The 13,762-nt window shown below is 38.8% G+C and overlaps 1 protein-coding gene across 1 annotated transcript; it reads left to right on the top strand.

Moving 5' to 3' along the window:
• The first annotated feature begins 4,388 nt into the window (after positions 1-4,388).
• Positions 4,389-13,087, top strand: LOC111844048 (calpain small subunit 1-like). The gene is made up of 11 exons (XM_023812141.2): positions 4,389-4,555; positions 5,345-5,420; positions 5,652-5,688; positions 6,114-6,206; positions 7,663-7,720; positions 8,189-8,253; positions 9,001-9,069; positions 9,685-9,763; positions 11,893-12,009; positions 12,095-12,153; positions 12,623-13,087. The coding sequence occupies exons 2-11, from the start codon at positions 5,368-5,370 to the stop codon at positions 12,647-12,649; spliced, it is 657 nt and encodes a 218-aa protein (XP_023667909.2). The 5' UTR covers positions 4,389-4,555; positions 5,345-5,367; the 3' UTR covers positions 12,650-13,087.
• Positions 13,088-13,762: the final 675 nt, after the last annotated feature.

The raw sequence follows: 13,762 nt of genomic DNA, 5'->3' as shown, positions 1-13,762 counted from the left end.
CACCTAATGGTTTAAACATTGTACCCTGAAGGTGTTGCCGCATATCAGGATGATAATGCGCAAATACACACAGCAAGACTGGTGACAGAGTGGTTTGATAAGCATGAAAGTGAAGTTGAACATCTCCCATGGCCTGCACATTCACCAGATCTGATTATTGAGCCACTGTGGGGCGTTTTAGAGGAGTGAGTCAGGAAACGTTTTGCTCCACCAGCATCATGTAGTGACCTGGCCACTGATCTGCAAGAGGAACGGCTCAAAATCCCTCTGTCCACTGAACTGATGCTGTTTTGGCTGCAAAAGGAGGCTCTACGCCACACTAATAAATTATTGTGGTCTAAAAGCAGGTGTTTCAGTTTTACTTTGTCCAACCCACATCACTACTTCATAAATTGGTTACTGATTGTATATTTTGATATTGTTTACAGAGGGGGTTTATTGTATGGTGTGCCTTCCTGTTAAAACCCTGCTCATTTCAGAGTGAGAATTTCCTTTGTGGGATTACTTTATTCAGTATTATGCCAATGTAATGATGGAGGGGTGACCTTGTCTGTCTTGGGAAGCAACAGAGGCCAAAACTATTCTGTTTGAGAAGACTCATGCAGATTACTTTAATTACGATGATCTCAGAGAATGGTTATGTGTCAGAAGGTGAGGGATGAAGGGCTCAGGAGCAGGCATGTTAATAAAACAAAAAGGGGTTTTATTGAACTGAGGACTAATGCGAGAAACAAACGGGATCACAACAGATCCAAAAACAGGAGGACAGGAACAAGGGAAGGCCCAAACAACACACTGGTCTGATGGCAATGACAGGACTGGGGATCCCAGCACTGGGAAGGACTTATATACAAGACTGAGGAGGGAGCTGAGCAAGAGACAGCTGGAGTGAGTAACAGGAGGGCAGGAATGGGAGGCAAGACAAACAAGTAACAGGTGTGGCTCATTAGGGCCACACTAGGGAGGAGACAGGAGGGTCACATGGGCAGGGTGTGACACGTCTCTCATCCTCTTTTCATTAGTTTATCTTGTATGTTACCTGCCACAGCTAAATTTCTGTTCTTCAATATCTGTAACTCCTCATTTTTGGAGAAGCTGTCATCTGAAATGAGGATCCTCAGAGACACTGTTTCTCCAGTGTTTTACATAATAACTAGAATTCACTAGTTGAAATCTAGTGACAGATTATATGGGCAGAGCTGTCCAGGGAGTACAAATCACTTGACTAGCATCTGAATTGAGGGAGGTAGAGTTAGACATGAACTATTGGGAATGAATACTCGTCATACCTGCTCAGCTAGTTAAAATGACAGTTTTGCAAGGCTGTGAGGAGCTACTTAAAATTGTTAAGGTCATTTGTTAACAAAAAAAGGATCAGCTAAATAAATAAAACTAGTGCGGAGTTTAAACATGTCACTCTAAGCATAATTCATGTGCATCAGAAACATGTTTATAGCTTAAGTTAAAGGGTAGATTTATCCCTTGTGTTCTTCACAGATTGCAGTAGGAGTTGTGGTTGCTAGTGAAACAAGAAGTGAGCTAAAAAAGTATCAACCTTTGCAAGCCACCCTCTCAGTATGGCTGAAAACATGAAAGGAAAACGGTACTTTGTAGGATAGTGTAGAAATGGGCACCATTTGTTGTCCTTCATGACTGTTAATGATCAAACACAGTAATGTAAATGTACATTGACTTACAAATCAAACACTAGCAAAGCCCTTAGTGGTGAGGCACAGATCTATTCAATTCATATTATGCTGTGTAATAAAATCAGCGTGATTCAGTAGTAGAAATACTAAGAAACACGACATGTTGTTACAGACAATACACTGTCCAAATTTCAGACTGGTTAGTTTGGGTTGGTGTATGAATTCGTTACTTTATGGTTCATAGCTAATCATGTATGTAATTTAACTTAAGCAGGATAGTTGTAATGGTGGTGTTGTAGTGCTCTGTCGAAACAAACCGCAACCAAGTACAGACATCGCAGGCATTCTGATTTCATAGACACTGGCCTAAGCTAGAACGGAATGGGCAAGGGTGGGGGGATTTGTGGTCCCATCAGTATAATTTGCCAAAAGGGTGAGGTATGTTGTTAAATCAGGACCAACAGTTTTGTTAATTTGGAAAAAAGATTTGAAACTGAAAGTACAAGTCTTGACGTTTAACAACAATGCATCCAAACTAAAAATAAGTGTTATAAAGGAACTGAATCAAAATTATATTTAAATCGAAAAAGACTTTCAAACACTTATAGTTCAACATCAAAACTTAAAGTTTAAGTTTCAAATCTTTTTTTCAAATGAACAAAACTATTGGCCCTGATTTAGCGCCTTCCAGAATGCAAGACTTGCGGCCGGTTAATGTGCCTTGTGGGCGGGGCGGGGTTACAGTGGGGAAACGTGCTGGCTAATAATTACGCCGCCACGGAGCAACAGATTTTCGGACTTGTCGCTTCCCTGGCGGCTGTCGGGAGCTGATATAAGAGCTGCTGTCAGTTTGCGGGAGAGGTGGGGTGCGTGCAGATACACGCTTAGAGCACCAGCATAGTGATGCCGCAGTTTCATACATCTGTTTTGCATAAATTCGATCATGTAAGGAAGTATAAATCCGACGAGTTGTCAGATATCTGAAGGAGGTCCATAAAAAAGTCTCCCAGCATTACGTATTACACAGAACTTCCCTTTCAGGCACTTGTGTCAGGGCTGCCAACTTTAGTCAGCTGGCTGGAGTGAGATTTTCCAATTCGAGACAAGTCTGCACACGCATTTACATGCATGCAACAGTTTTATTAGGCTACATTGTAAATGGTCCTGTATGGTTTGCACACTGCCCCAACTAGTTTGATGTAGCTAATTTCAGGTTTATAATGGAATAACATAGATTTGCCGTGAGTTTTCTTGCATGAGCATTGACAGGTCAGTTGTGTGCACAATACGGCCTCTACACCTATGTGGCAGCTTACGTAGAAATTTCCAGACGGCTTTGAAAAGGCTTAGGAGTTTGCATGATTTGTCTAAGACCAAATAACAAAATCAACGTTTTTAGGAGATGAATAAAACAAGTAGTCATGTCACTGGGACAATTGTTCGTCATTAAACTGAAATGGACCCATTTGTACCCCCACATCCTCAAACACTTGCTGTCACGGAAGTCTGACTATCGTAGTCCTGCAAGCCCCTAGGACCTTACACTAGTGCACAGTTTTTGTAATAGTAGGAACTTCCATATAACATTATGATTGCAATTCAGCAGTACTTGTCACTGAGGTTCATTTTACTGTATGTATATGCAGAGGCGATTCTAGGGGCACTGGGGGCCCTAGGTGAAACCTGCATGGGGCTCTCCTACTCACCCTCTCCCGGCATGGTAAATGTATTACATTTATTTTACTGTGAAGTGTAAATCTATAATATCAACAAAGAGAATTAAAGGAACACAAGACTTTTATTTTCACTTTTTGTGTAAAACGGAATACACAAATAAAACAGATTTCTTGCAGTGGACTATAATGAACACTTTATTAATCCCCGTGGGGCCCCACGGTCGGCCGCACTCAGGTAGGGTGACCAGATAATCCATGTCAGGGAGGACACTTTGAGCTACTTCGGGTTTTACAAACTACTTTCAAATTGAAAGGCTCCTGTGCTCCGCTAAATAGTTCAGTTCTTCCTGTGCTTTGACTGGTTTGTTTCCTTGACAGAAAGACTCATCCAGCTGTTTCACATTAGCAGTAGTGACACGTGCATGATTAAAGGAGACTGACCAATCAGCACACAGCAAGAACTCAGTGCTGAAATCAGGTCCTTTTAATTGAAATGGTAATTTACAATTCTTGTCCTAGCTCAGAGTGTCCTCCCTGTCCTTCCCAGCTCGGGGCCCCCAGGCCGTTGCCTGTCCTGTGCCTCTGACATTAGGTGCGAGTCTGGCTCAGGGGTGTCAAACTGCAGTCCTGGGGGGCCGGAGCCCTGTGTAGCTTAGTTGTTTCCCTGTTCCACCACAAACGATTCAGCTCAACAGCTATGTGGTAATTAGCACAAGAAGTTGAATCAGGTGTGTTAAACAAGGGGAAACCCAAAAATGTGCAGGGCTCCGGCCCCCCAGGACTGGAGTCTGACACCTGTGGTCTAGCTCAAAACTGCTCCAAACATGACAATTTGCTACGCCAGCGGTCTCCAACTCTGGTCCTGGAGAGCTACTATCCAGTAGGTTTTCTATCTTACCTGACAGGTACAGTATATACCAGGAACAGGTGTGGCTCATCAGAAGCCAAGTGGGACAGAAAACCTACTGGATAGTACTGTAGCTCTCCAGGACCAGAGTTGGAGACCCCTGCGCTATGTCCTTTGAACTCCTGTATTTTACCCAATAAGCCTTTCATTGCAGTTGGCTTTAGGACCCAAAGACGTGTTTCCCCTCCAGTCAGGTGCTGTCTGGGTGTGTTTGGTTGTAAGGGCGTTTCTGACTGAAAGAAGAACGTCTCGCTGCTCTGACTGAACAGGTTTTTTACACCCACTGGAGCAGTCGGTGGATTCGGCAGCGTTTTCCTTTTAAGGTATGGTTTTAATAAAATCTTATTTTTATTACAATTTCTTTTACGCCGTTTTGTTAGACTAACCTTTTTCGTCGGTTAAAAATATTGCGCTGTAGAGTAGATTTTAGTTACAGCATGTTGTAGTGCATAATAAACGTACGTTTTGGGTGAGCTGTACTCGTAAAATGAGCGTTTTTTAAATTGCAGTATAAATTTGTTAGTATTGGTTAATTATGGCTATTATTTCATCAGAGGCATGCTACTTGTATTTTAGGATTACTGAATTGTGGTGCAGTTTGGCCTGTTCTATATACGCAATTAACTTGCTAAAAGTTTTCAGAAAGATACGGTCTTTAGATTTTGGACTGAGTTTAACCTAATTAAGCGTGAAATTTAGTTGTATTTGCTTTAGATCGATCACTTTTGTCTGCAGTTACGACTCGGAGCGCACTTCCTGTGTAGATAAATGTAAATGACGTTTTGTACTACAGAATATGCCATTGCATTACATCGTATGACGATTCGTTGTTTTCTTATGAGGTACTGATATAATTACTTTTGAGGTTCTATTTAATTATCTTAAGTTACAGTTAATGATTCAGTATTAAAAGTTTCATGCCCTTATTGCAATGTAATCGTGACTAAAACGAGTTTTTACAGATGCGTTATATGTCGACATATTTTGAAGTAATTTCCTGAACATTCTGTCACATATTCATCAATTAATTATTAAAGGCGCATGTCTTACATATGCAGAACGAATAATAAGGCTTTCGCAGTTACTAAAGTGTCATGTTTTCCTTTTCCAAGCAACCCTCCAAATAAATCTCAAGATGTCATTTTTATTAAAAAAAATGGTTGGTGGTCTTATCGACTACGCTATAAGGTGAGTATTTCAAACATCCTCTGATACAATTTAGTCTAACATGAATATATGCACAGACTTTAAAAAGCTGACTGATTATTTAAAATTACAAGTAAAAAATGAACGCATAGCAAACAGGTGTATATAAAGACTGAAAACTATGGAAACTCATGATTTAATTGTATTAACTCTACAATTCACAGTAGTTTAATTGCTGTGAATTGAATGACACACGTGACCTTTCATTGACAGTAACATCGATTCCAGCCAGTTTATACCTTCAGAACCTGTAAGTTGAGAGAATATTTTGTTTTCTTTATTACATGTATATTGTACATAGTATGCCTGGGTCATGGGACATAAATAACTATATAGCTATATATGCCGTGTAGTAACTATACAGGATCACCATTGGTGCATTAATTTTGTTGTTTCTTCATAAAGTAATGTGTACGTAGATCTTGTATACAATGTTGTTAACCCAGTTCAGCAATAGTGTTTAACTGAAGGGGGGAAAGCACATTTTTATATTTATTTTGGAGTGAATAATGAAGTGATTTTGCTTTCAGAAGTGTGATTGTTTAATGTGTTATGAGTGACTTGCCTGTATTAGAGGATTACCTATATCTTCTATATCATGCATGTTTTATTCTTTGTATTACGGTAATGTAGATATGTAGGGCTGTGGGTAATAGATGTGTCTCTGTGCATTAGCCTCCAGCCCAAATGCATCAGACACATGCTGCGCTGAATGAGAGCGCCGAAGAGAAGCAGTTCCGCAGGGTCTTCGAGCAGCTGGCTGGGGAGGTGTGTACCACCTGTAAATGTAATGTCTTCTTTATGATCCTGACATTCTGATACCTCCATATCTGGGGATAGCATCATGTCACGACTCCGGTACGCAGGGCAGAGAAACGGGAGCAGGAGTCCAATGGGTCGGGGTAAGAATGGGATTTATTCCGGGTACGAAACACTCAATGACCGGACTCCGGAAACAGACTCTGACATGGACTTAAATACACCACAGTAATCAACGGGAATTGAAACAGCTTGGAACACAGGGATTCCACAAGGGGTCACATGAGGGGGCATGGCACACGGGAGGATCGGCACGATCGGGGCATGACGCGTCAATTAGAATGTGTAATCATTCTGTTTGTAATTTTAGAATGTACTAACTGAGAAATATCAAGTTGTATCAGTGCTTCTGGGTTTGTAACACATGTTTCCTTAAATGAAATAAAGAGGCATTCTTCTGAGGTTTCACTATGTAACAATTGAGTGCTACAACTGGAAGTAACTCGCATACATGCCGTTAGCTGGTATTCTGGTTTTGTATGGGTTCCTTTCTTTAGACTCCCTTTTAGGTAGTCCTAAGGACAGTGTCAGTTTAAAAGATAAGGCAGGCCCACTAAAATTTAATCTATACATTCAGCATGTCAATAAAATGTGTGTGGCATCTTAAGCTTTTCAAAACTTGCCCATTCTTTGATAGAAAGCAAGACAGATTCCTGTTTCCTCATTCCTGTCATTACAGAACCTGAATTCACCCTTTTACTGAGACACACCCAAAATATTTATGTGCCTGTGAATGATTTGTGGTGGAGAGCTTTGTTCTTTACTGTGTATTGATGCACTTTGTTGTAGGCGTTACCTTTACTGTCTACCTATAATGAAGCAGATAATTTGGTTAATTTTTTTAATTATATACCTGTAAGTAATGCAGTGGCATAGCCATTTAGTTGAAAGGCTGGATACACATGGTTCGCACGCCCTGTTAAATTCCTGGCTACGCCACTGAAGTAACGTTATCCTTGTTTCAGTAATGATGAACAGTGTTGGGCTGCATGGTGATTCACTGGGTACCTTTGTTGCCTCACATCTCCAGATTTTGGGCTTTAAATTCTGCCCCCTTTTCCTGTGTGTGTATGAGTTTGTATGTTGTGCAGGTTTCCTAGAGAAATTGGCATTACTAAATATATATGGGGTTAGTTACATTATGAGATGTCTATACTGATTTTTGTTTAGCTATGGCCTCCAAAAATGTTAAGTATGTCAGTATGTTTTTTGCATTGGTGTTTTATTTTTGAAAGTGAGCTTACATCATGTTTCACCAAAAACCATAATGTAAGGGTCCTAACTTTACATTTCATTTTATATTTAAAACTGAATCTACTAGGAACAATAGTCTTCTACTCCTCTTTCCAGTTCACCGTCATATCAATGATGATCTGTTCATTAATATATTTTTCTTTGTCCCCAGGACATGGAGGTGAGCCCTAATGAACTGATGGGGATACTCAACAAAATCGTCGGCAAACGTAAGCTATATTAGCACATATACATGCCCATTGTATGTGTCTTTGTATTCTAATACATGTTGCATTAATGCATCTTTAATGCATCTTTTATTGATTTCCCTTGTCAAGCCTGTGGATAATAAAATTGGAAGTACAATGGTAGTTCAGTCACTTTAATGTTATTTTACAGCTTTTCCTGCTTAAATCATGGATGTACTGTGCAGAAAATAGTGAACCTTTCACCCTGCATCATTCTATCCATTTTATTTTGGGTTTATATATTGATTTAATTAACTATCCAACCATCCATCCATTTTCTATATCCCCTTCTGTATTTTATTAATTACGCTTCTTTTTCATGCTATTTTTTTGCATGAGAATTTGATTTTGCTTTTTTGTTGTCTGCTTTTAAGCAGTGTTTGCCTTCCTGTGGTCTCTCTCTTCCATTAGTTTTAGTAACCAGGATTGGGGGGTTTTTCTGTGTTTCAGATTCCGACCTGAAAACTGACGGCTTCAGCCTTGAATCTTGCCGGAGCATGGTGGCAGTCATGGATGTATCCTTCCAGAAGATGAAAGTGATAAATGATAGTTTATTGGTTATCGGCAGAGCATAATGGCTATTGGTTATTGCCAGAGCATTACCAAAGCTGTGATTAGGCTGCTAATGACAAATTTAAAAAAATAAGCCACAGGTAAATTTCCTAAGTATAAATTCAATTTATTTATATTTTGACCATGTACAGAAGATCACAAACAGCCAAACCACAGAATTATGAAAAGATCAAAAGCAACTTTGATGAATCAACAAATACAAAAGAATTTATTTCATGCTTTATTTTTTGACAAACTCTATTACCTAGGCACACTATCAGTTGTCAAATTACTCCTTGCAGTTCCGCACCTCTTCTATTTGTTATCCTGTGAGAAGCAAGTTGTTTTTTTTTTTAAGAATGCAGTATCTATATGAGTAGGATCTGTCTTTTTTTAAATAACTTTAATGTAACTTTGAGTAGGATTTTAATTTGTTACTGTGATAATGCGATAAGTGACAGTGGACAGACACAAAGCTGTTGTCTTGTGCCAAAATGATTAATATCATATTAAAATATTCAATTAATTAGTGTTATGGAACACATACTTTAAAAAAAGCAGCATAGACTGAACAATGGATAGTTTTGGATGACTAAAATATGTGCACGACAGTAAAACAAGTACTACAATATTTACATTATTTTAGTAATTAAAGTAGTAGATTAAATTTTTCAATTGTGTGCAAATTTTCCATTCACTCCAACAACCAGGGTGACAGCAGTGGCAAGTTGGGATTCCATGAGTTCAAGTATTTATGGAACAACATCAAGAGGTGGCAGGTATTGATGAGGGTTTTATTCTTTACTATAAACTTTATTTGTATACCAACATCATATGGTTTGAATATTTTATATATATAATATATATATATATATATATATAAAATATAATTTTTTATTTTTTTTTTGCAAACTGCAGCCTGCTTCTCTTCTCATTAATGAAAGTCTTCCTTGCTTTATGGAACTTCAGTCCTGCTTCTAGGAGCCCGACACGAACTGTCGTAGTAGTGTACTTCACACCTGCACTTAATGTTTCCCCTGTGTGTGTGTGTGTGTGTGTGTGTGGTTGCATAGATCACATTTGAGGACCAAATTGTCCCCAAAGTGTACTAAAACCTGAAATTTCCCTACTTTTGGGGACATCTTTTGAGGTCCCCATTTAGATAACCTCAGTTTTATAAAAGTCTGTGACTGCAATCAAAAAAGTAAAAATGTCAAAAGTCTTGTATTTGGGTTGGTTACTTATGGTTAAGGTTACGGATGGGTATAGAGGTTAAGGGTGTTGATTTGGGATTAGGGTTTTTCCCATAGAAATGAATGGACAGTCCCCATTTAGATTGGAAGGTGTGTGTGTGTGTAAAATGTATGAATATGTTGGTTTGAATTTCTCCTCAGGGTATATACAAGACGTATGATGCAGACCGTTCAGGTACCATTGAAGGAAATGAGTTGCCCAAAGCTTTCAGAGCTGCAGGTGAGTACAGAAAACCACACTGACATCTTTCTATGTCTCTTTATCTATGTGAATATTCATGGTAAGGCTCTGTGATTTCAGACATACTGCTTGAATTATTGTTAATGGTTAAGGTCTATGTCCATGTCCAAGAGAACATTATATTGTGTGTGTGTGTGTGTGTGTGTGTGTATTTTTTCTCCATTGCTTTCTCTTTAAACGTTTAAATTTTGGGATTGCTTATTGTCATTGTATCGGTCTTCGGGGAACCCGGTACAGTCTGCGTTTTTGCTCCCTCCTAGCTCCCAGCCAATCAGGAACACCCAATACCTGGTACAGGTGTGCTGGGAGCTGAAAGGAAGCAAAAACGTGGACTTTCTGGGGTTCCCCGAGGACTAGGTTGGGAAACACTGGGCTAGGCTACTCGAGAACAGAGGCTAACAAGTGGCTAAATGGAAGTTTATAGCTTATAGGTATATGTTGCTAACCTTTAATATTGGGTAAGTCTGTGAATGTCTTCCTGTATGATGTTGTTCTGTTGCAGTCATGCTGTTGCAATACATGTTCTCCAATGCTTTGTCATTCATTAATTAATGTGAAGTGCTCCCACACAACTGAAGATTTCCCTCTCTCTCTATTGGACCTTCATCCACTTCAGTCATAATGCTGCGTGCATAATTGAGATGGCAATTTTTTTTTTTAAATCAAGTTTAAGTGGGTAGCAGCTCTAACTTGAAGTCTAAATTGAAATATTTCAGTTATTTTCAGTAAAAAATTGCAGTACTAATTCTTAATTTCTAAGGCAATCACTTGTTTTGTGTCCCTTTGTGTCAGGTGCCAAGGTTTTTTTGAATGGATTTAGGGTATTTTGAGGGTGCTGAATTAAAAAATCCCATTACTTTTCCTGAATTGGTTCTAGTTTTTGAGATAATGGACATTCATGAAAATAATGCATTCCCCGAATGTGACTTGTGTGTGATAGACAAAAAGCTATTGCATTTGTTGTCTTTTGACTCTTTTTAACAGTGTCTTAGGTAATAAAATGAGTGATGAAGCGTTGAAGGACAGTCTGAAAATAAAATTAGAGTTAAGTTCACATGTGCGTGATTGCATGTTCATTTATTGCTGTTGTTACTGTGGTGGTGAATATTTACCCAGATCAAATCTGCCAAGTCCTTTCATAGGAAAGGCATCATGGGAACACCTGTCTGGTATTTAGCCAGAAATGGTTGAAATACTCGTGATAGGGCCATGAAAAAATGTAGTTTGGCCAGAAGAAGGGTATCCATTCAGGCTTCACAAATGCAGTCAAAAGAAGATGTCCTTGGGTTTTTCACCTTTTTTGACTTCACCAAGTCCACATATTTCACAATAGAGGGCCAGACTTCCAATGCTCGTTCGGTAGCTGGCAAATTTTCGAGCCCCCAGTGGCCACAGAAAAGTAGAGGGAATCTTGAGGATGATCTTGCAGCTGTGAAGTCCTCCCTTCTGGCTGGTGCAGAGTGGAAAAGAAAATGTAGTGCTTTGAGCACTTTCTCCACCATCCACACTTCAAAACCTTGAATGAGTTGTGAAGGGTATGTAGGCCACAACTTCCTACAATTACTGTGTTCCAGCAAATTGCTCACCACAGTGTGAATGTCATCATTGGATGTATAGGAGTGATGTCGGCTAACCGTTTGCAAAGCCCATAGCACTTCTGCTTTCAGTGTGTCGGTTGAGGAGAATGTACTGAAGGCATTGCTTGTCGTGGGATCCGGAGACACTACCAAAGTGGGTGTAGGCCTATCTAGCGGTTGTACTTGCAGGACTGGCAAACAACTGAATGGCGTCTGTTGTTGCCTGACTGTCGACAAAACGCTTGTGCTTCTCTCCCCTGATATGTGAGTCAATGGCTTTAGAGCCCATTGTTGCCAGTTTGACTTAAAAATAAATATTCTTCCAATTCTGAATGCTTTTCAAACATGTTGTGTTAATTAACTATTAAATATCTCAAACTAGAACCAATCTGGCAAAACCAAAGTCATATTTTTAATCAACACCATAAACTTAATATAAAACCATTCAGACATCATTGGCACCAAAATCACTGTATACCGGTGTTATATGTAAATGCACAATCTTAAATTTTTTCTGACCCTCGCAAATAGGCTTCCCTCTCAACGATCAGCTGTTCCAGATGATCGCTCGCCGGTATTCTGACGAAAATGGGAGTATGGACTTTGATAATTACATTGGCTGCCTGGTCAGGCTGGACGCCATGTGCCGTAAGTACGGATTTATCCTCTGAAGAACTTCAACTATTTCCTTCAAACTGGCAACATTTATTCAGTTTTTTGTATAAACTTTCAGGTGCATTCAAGACCCTTGACAAGGACAACAATGGAACTGTCAATGTCAACATTCAGGAGGTAAAAAAAAATACACACACACATACACTGTATGGACAGAAGTACTGGGACACACCTTTTAATCATTCAATTCAGGTGTTCCATTCTGTTTATATTACCAAATGTCCCCCACAATGTGATAAAAACCAGTTACTTTCACGTTGTGGGGCCATTTGACAGGTCCCCACAAAGATCTGTGAATGCAATCAAAAAACTACAAATGGCAGAAGTCTTGTATTTTGTTTGGTTACTTATGGTTAAGGTTAGGATAGGGTAGGGGAAAAGGTTGTCATGTTGGGTTAGAGTTTTGTCCATTGTGTCCCCACAAAGATATAATTACAAACCTGTGTGTGTGTGTGTGTCTCCATATTGGATTAAGTTTCATGTGGCTCATTCACTTGGTTCAATTAAGTTAATTCAACCTCAAACTAAGGGCGCAGTTTTATATTACACGATGTTTAATGGATCTTTATTGTTTCTTCCTTTTCAGTGGTTGCAATTAACCATGTACTCCTGAAACATGAAGATATGAAACTACAGTCACGTTAGCGAGGGTTAGGGGGGAGGAAGATCCCCTCAAATGTGCAAATTCGCGAGTAATGCTTGGGTCCACTGTTAAAAATGTAAAATTAAGGGAACTCAAAAGTTACTATGAGAAACGTGATTTTCGTGACTTCACTAATTTGCTCCCTTGTATATGTACTATGCTTGTGTCCTCTGCATGAGCTTTTTTCCAGAGATTATGGAGCTTTTAAGGCATAAACAAACAAACTTTGGTCTTTTGTGCCTTGAAATTCCATTTCTATATGTATAAAATAGGTGCATTACCTGTTCTGTACACATGCTGGTTGCAGTATACAATACAATCACTAGATGGCATACTAGTAACATCAAGCAAGACCTGGACAAAATGTTAGTCTGTCTTTTCTTCAGTCTTTGACAGTGTTTTTTTTTTTGTAACAAACAAAAAAAAGTATCTGAATAAAAGTGATTATCTGATACTTGTCATGTTTTTTTTTCCATAATAAATTTTCCATCAAAATCCTTCTTGGTACCAGGTATATAGTGTAATATTTATATAGTTTCACACATAATTTCTCTTACAATCATGCAAATGTAAAGTACATTTGGCTCACTCATAAATATACAAGGTCAATATATGCATCTACTATCTATAAAGTTCATTTCTTTTATAGTTATTTGTTTTATAGATAGTTCTGCGTTGTGTGGTTGCATTGAATTTCTTTGAACTGAATTGAATTAAATTATTCCTACTGTCATTCAAATTCTAATTCAGCATTCTGCGGAGTGTGGCAAATTCAGTTCAGATTCCAGTTCATAAATAGAATGGGACACATTTAACAAATTCTGATATTTGCACATTCCTGGTACATAATGAGCTATCCAATCAGAACTTATGTATTCAGACATACCCTTTGAAGTGGGATTAAGGTTAATTACCCCCTTACTACTTGTGTTTTAGTTTGTGCTCATATTAATCACCTCTGTATGTATGTATATGAAAGATTTGTCTTATTTTTCTTATTTGTTGCCATCTTGGCCAGGACTTCCTGGAAGAAGAGATATTGTATCTCAGTGGAACCTTCCTGGATAAAGGATAAATACAATA

Source organism: Paramormyrops kingsleyae, chromosome 17 (genome assembly GCF_048594095.1).
Source record: "Paramormyrops kingsleyae isolate MSU_618 chromosome 17, PKINGS_0.4, whole genome shotgun sequence".
Classification (NCBI taxonomy): domain Eukaryota; kingdom Metazoa; phylum Chordata; class Actinopteri; order Osteoglossiformes; family Mormyridae; genus Paramormyrops; species Paramormyrops kingsleyae.
The sequence above is the reverse complement of the archived record's forward strand: the minus strand, read 5'-3'. Positions and strand labels throughout refer to the sequence as shown.